Genomic DNA, 5000 nt, shown 5'->3' on the forward strand with positions numbered 1-5000 from the left:
CAGTGCACTGATGATGTCACAGTCTGTCTCTGTGGTTCTGCTTGTTTCCTGTTCACTGATGATGTCACAGTCTGTGGTTCTGCTTGTTTCCTGTTCACTGATGATGTCACTGGTTCTGCAGGGTCAGCTGGACCTGCTGAGGAACAGCTCGGGTCTCCTGTACAGACTGAAGGACGTGCAGAGCGCCGGGTAAACACAGCACACACCTGCTCCCTCTGCAGGAGACGCAGCAACTACACAACTACACAACTACACACCTACACTACAAGAACACATTACAGCAGCTGTGTGGACGTCCGACTCCATTCAAGTCAAGAGGTTAAAATAAAATAACAAAGAAGAAACAAAACCAGATTCCTACATTTCTCTCAAAAATGCAAACATTTTGTTTACACCTGAACATTTACAGAACAGACAGAAGTCTTGGTTGATGATCTGTGACGTGTTGTCATCACTGGAATCAGAACCTAAGAAAACTACTTTGTCCACCAGAGGGCACTGACGTCCCAAACTTAGGACATCAGGACCACAGACTGTTAATAAAGATGGACGACAAAACGTCTTCCAAAAGTGAAGCCAACACTTTATGATTGCCCCCTGGTGGCTGGCAGCAGTAGAGTCATAAACCCCTCCTCCCTTATGTTAGCAAATGGGACATGGACCAAACAAAACAAAATCCAAGACTTAAAATAAATGTTTCTCAAAGATGGTTTCTGTCAGTCATCTCGACTGACTTGTGATTGGTCGACAGCGTGTGTGGGCGGGACCTTGATGCCACGCCTCCACTGCTTCAGACGACTTCACAGCTGCTGTTCTGATCTCTGCTTGTTTTTCAAACGGACGTTTCTTTAACTTTTCAGAATTTTTATCTTTTCCTGCAGATGTTTTTCTTTATGAAATAAAAGTTATATTATTATTGTCGCCAATCATTTCTAACGTTTGACCTCTGACCTCACTGTTGATGATCTGAGTTGCTCCTGTGAGAGATCTCGTCCTGAGCTGCTCTTGGTTCTTCCTGTTTCAGGAAGATGAAAGGTTCGGACAACCAGGAGAAGTTGGTTTATCAGGTCATCGAGGACGCAGGAAACAAAGGTAGGACGCCGCTCAGGCTTCTTCTCTGTCCACTTGTCGTGTGTTTGTGACCAGTGTGTTTGCTGCTTCAGGAATCTGGAGCCGAGACATTCGCTTCAAGAGCAACCTTCCTCTGACGGAGGTCAACAAGATCCTGAAGAACCTGGAGAGCAAGAAACTGATCAAAGCTGTGAAATCTGTGGCTGTGAGTTCAGTGATCCGCCGTCAGGTCCTGGTCTGATCAGTCATGTGACCGCTGTGGAGATGCCATGTTCCTGCTCATGCTTGTGTGTTTGTGGCTGCAGGCGTCGAAGAAGAAGGTGTACATGCTCTACAACCTGCAGCCGGACCGCTCGGTGACGGGCGGAGCCTGGTACAGCGACCAGGACTTTGAGTCTGAGTTTGTTGAAGTTCTCAACCAGCAGTGTTTCAAGTTCCTACAGAGCAAGGTATGAAAACTTCACTTTAAGAGACGCTCTGATAAGAATTGATTGATTAGAAACAACATGAACCATCAGTGAAACTCAGAAGCTGCAAGAAGCAACAGAGATGAACTTTTACATTATGTTTAAGTTCCAGCACAAAGACAATGAAGAAAACAAAAATGAAAAAACCCTGAAAACAATAAAATGATGAATGCATTACTGAAGTAGGTTCAAGAAAAATTGACCTGAAGTATTTCAGCCATAATCAGATCTGTTTGGATTCTCTAAATGAAAAGGAAAGGAGTTTCGATGCTTCCTCACTTATCTCCTTCAGCAAACGAAACATCAGACCATCTTTCATGAAAGGAAAGAAGTAAATGGCGTCCCACAATTCATTGCAGCAGCCACATTTAAAGCTACACAACCTCGTAGTTGCACCTGGAAACACCCACATAGATATAAAACAACAGAAGAGCTGCTTTATCTTCATGTTCCAGATGTTGATCATCACATGATCGTCTGGTGTCTTCTCTGTCACATCTGGTCAGTCGATAGTCACAAGTGGTGGAGTCAGATTTTCTCTACACACTGGTTCTCATTTCCTAACTCCTTTGCTTAGTCCTTTCCTAACTCATTTCCTAACTCCTTTGCTTAGTCCTTTCCTAACTCCTTTGCTTAGTCCTTTCCTAACTCATTTCCTAACTCATCGGTTTCCTTTGACCCTGTGATGTATTCCATCGGGATCAAGGAACAGTGGTTAGGAAACTAGATTACTTGGACCTTCTGAACGTGTGTGTGTGTGTCTGTGTGTGTGTCTGTGTGTGTGTGTGTGTCTGTGTGTGTGTGTGTCTGTGTGTGTGTCTGTGTGTGTGTGTGTGTCTGTGTGTGTGTGTGTCTGTGTGTGTGCAGGCGGAAGCAGCGAGGGACAGTAAACAGAGTCCGATGGTTCAGAGGAACTCCTCCTTCGCCACTTCACATGAAGTCTGGAAATACATCTGTGAGCTGGGGATCAGCAAGGTGATGTTTACAGCGCCGCCCCTTTTGTGACATCATATACCTCAGTGTTTATTGTCTGGATGGGCGGGGGGGGGTAGACATTGAGTCTGATTGACGGGTGTTTGCAGGTGGATCTGTCCATGGACGACATCGAGACCATCCTGAACACGCTGATCTACGACGGGAAGGTGGAGATGACGGTGGTCGCTGCCAAGGAGGGGACGGTGGGCAGCGTGGACGGACAGATGAAGCTGTTCCGGGGGGTCAACCCGGTCCTCCAGCCCACCGGCCTGGTGAAGACGCCCTGTGGACTCTGCCCGGTAGGACGGCGTCCATCACGCTCGGGTCGGAGGCTTGACGTGGTCCTGACCATAGACATATATAAAGACTAGATGTCTCGTTCGACGGAGACGGACGTCCGCACATGGCGGCCATCTTGCTGCAGGCAGCTCGCTCACCCATAACATTGTGTTGTAGTGGTCGTACTTTTTAAATAAATTGCTCAATTTTCAACCGATTTTTAAACGGTCTGGTTTGTTATAAACGTCAGATGTAGTTATGACACTGCATAAATTATTCAATTCTTTAGGAAATAACATAATTATTCATAAGTATGCAGTGTCATATCTACATCCCTGACGTCTATAACAAACCAAACCGTATAAAAATCGGTTGACAATTGAGCAAGTTATGGTTATTTACCACAACAACACAATGTTATGGGTGAGCGAGCTGCCTGTAGCAAGATGGCCGCCATGTGGTGACGTTCGTCTCCGTCGAACGAGACATCTAGGTTTTATATATATATCTATGGTCCTGACGACTTGTTTCCCTCCGCAGGTGTTTGACGACTGTCAGGAAGGAGGAGAGATCTCTCCGTCCAACTGCATCTACATGACCGAGTGGCTGGACTTCTGACAGCCGCTCTTCTCCCAGAGGAACCTCCTACTTTATTTAGATCTGCTACTTTTTCTATTTTTCACAAAGCGTAATAAATATGTAAATGTTGAAACAGCGTTGAGTTTTTATTTCACAGCTTCACATCTGGATCCAGAAGATGAGTCCTGAGGAACAAGAGTCAACCAATAACTTTAATAATTGGAAATGGACGTGACTGAGCCTAAGGAAATCTCTATCGCCCCCTGGTGTCTGGCTGCAGTATCGGTCATAGACCCTCCTCCTCCATGTTAGCAGATGGGACATGCACCGAACTGACAAATTAAAGTAGACGATAAATACACGTTTGTGAAAGATGGTTTCTGTCATCCCAGGTGGTTCTCACTTATCGTTATATAAGGTCATTTATAAACAGTCACTTTGTGTAAAGTCCATGTTCTGGACGATGTCCTCCTCAGACACGTGAGATGTCTTCAAGGCTGGACTGTGAGTGGACATGAACGCAGCCAATCACAGCGCAGAGTGTTTCCCATCAGGCCGTAATGGTCCGAGCGCTGACATCAGCAGGGATCACGTTACACAGCAGCCGCCATCTTTAATGTTTTCATATCGACCAGTCTAAGAGCAGACCCCCCCCACCCCCCCCCCCCACCACCACTTTAGGTTCTCTGTGATCTTCATCATGTTCCTGGTCACTGAGTCATCATTACCCATGAGCCTCGGAGGCAGGGAAGGTTGTTAACCGCTCCACATCCATTAAGATCATTACTTATTCATTAGCACCGACCCACACCCTGTATGACATCACTTCCTGTGGACACTCACGTAACAACACAACTTTAACACGTTATAACTGAACCCGATGAAACCTCATCTGATTGGTTCATCTGTTAACGAGAGGGAGGGGCTCTCCTGATTGGCCGCCGCTTCGTTAACACCTGTTCACTGGATCCTGCTCCCAGAGGATGAACCGGACCCGCAGTCAGACTGGGTCAGACCGGATGTGAGACCGGATGTGAGACCGGATGTGTGGCCTGATGCAGCGCTCCGTGCTGGAGCAGGAGGAGGGGGCAGTGCGGATTCTTTCCCAGCATCCCTTGCGGCAGCAGCAGCGGCTCCTCCTGTCTGTCCTGCGTCCCTCCGTCCTCTGCGTCCCACTCCTCCTCCTCCTGTCCGCCCGACCCGGACCCGACCCGGAGCCTCGACCCGGACCCGACCCGGACCCGACCCGGAGCCTCGGCTGGATCCCGAAGCAGGTCAGTGCCCCTGGTTCCCTGGTTCCCTGGTTCCCTGGTTCCCTGGTTCCCTGGTTCTGCTGTGATTGGAGCAGCGAGCGACTCCCGGAGCCGCCGCTAACTTTGCGATTTGAAGGCGGAGATTTCATCCGCTCGGACTCTGGGAGTCCCGGTCCCTGCATGTCCCTGCATGTCCCGGTCCCCTCCGGTCCTCCGGTCCCGCAGGCCCGACCCGGTCCCCAGCCTGTGGCCGAGCCGCGGAGCCTCTGAGCCCGCAGGTCCCCGCCCCGGTGCTGCCGTTAGGATGGAGAATAACGGTGCGACACCAACTACAGGCGTGGCACAGTGTGTGTCTGTGTGTGTGTGTGTGTGTGTG

At 48.8% G+C, this 5000-nt stretch overlaps 2 protein-coding genes across 3 annotated transcripts in view; both read left to right on the forward strand.

The window, feature by feature from the left end:
- Nucleotides 1–3498, forward strand: part of polr3f (polymerase (RNA) III (DNA directed) polypeptide F) — a 4095-nt gene extending 597 nt beyond the window's left edge. Inside the window, exons 3-9 of the mRNA XM_061066218.1 lie at nt 122–189; nt 1025–1092; nt 1164–1276; nt 1377–1520; nt 2406–2513; nt 2621–2812; nt 3333–3498. Of these exons, the coding sequence (XP_060922201.1) occupies nt 122–189; nt 1025–1092; nt 1164–1276; nt 1377–1520; nt 2406–2513; nt 2621–2812; nt 3333–3410 (771 nt within the window). The 3' untranslated portion in view covers nt 3411–3498. The remainder of the gene's footprint in view (nt 1–121; nt 190–1024; nt 1093–1163; nt 1277–1376; nt 1521–2405; nt 2514–2620; nt 2813–3332) is intronic.
- Nucleotides 3499–4514: 1016 nt separating this feature from the next.
- LOC133028460 (spectrin beta chain, non-erythrocytic 1-like) overlaps nt 4515–5000 on the forward strand; it is a 27013-nt gene continuing 26527 nt past the window's right edge. Inside the window, exon 1 of one of the 2 annotated variants that reach the window (XM_061095607.1) lies at nt 4515–4645. The gene's annotated coding sequence lies outside the window, so the exon portion shown is untranslated. The remainder of the gene's footprint in view (nt 4646–5000) is intronic. The other variant, XM_061095608.1, reaches the window with a different exon arrangement.

The sequence above is a fragment of the Limanda limanda genome, chromosome 2, assembly GCF_963576545.1.
Source record: "Limanda limanda chromosome 2, fLimLim1.1, whole genome shotgun sequence".
Taxonomy (NCBI): Eukaryota; Metazoa; Chordata; class Actinopteri; order Pleuronectiformes; family Pleuronectidae; genus Limanda; species Limanda limanda.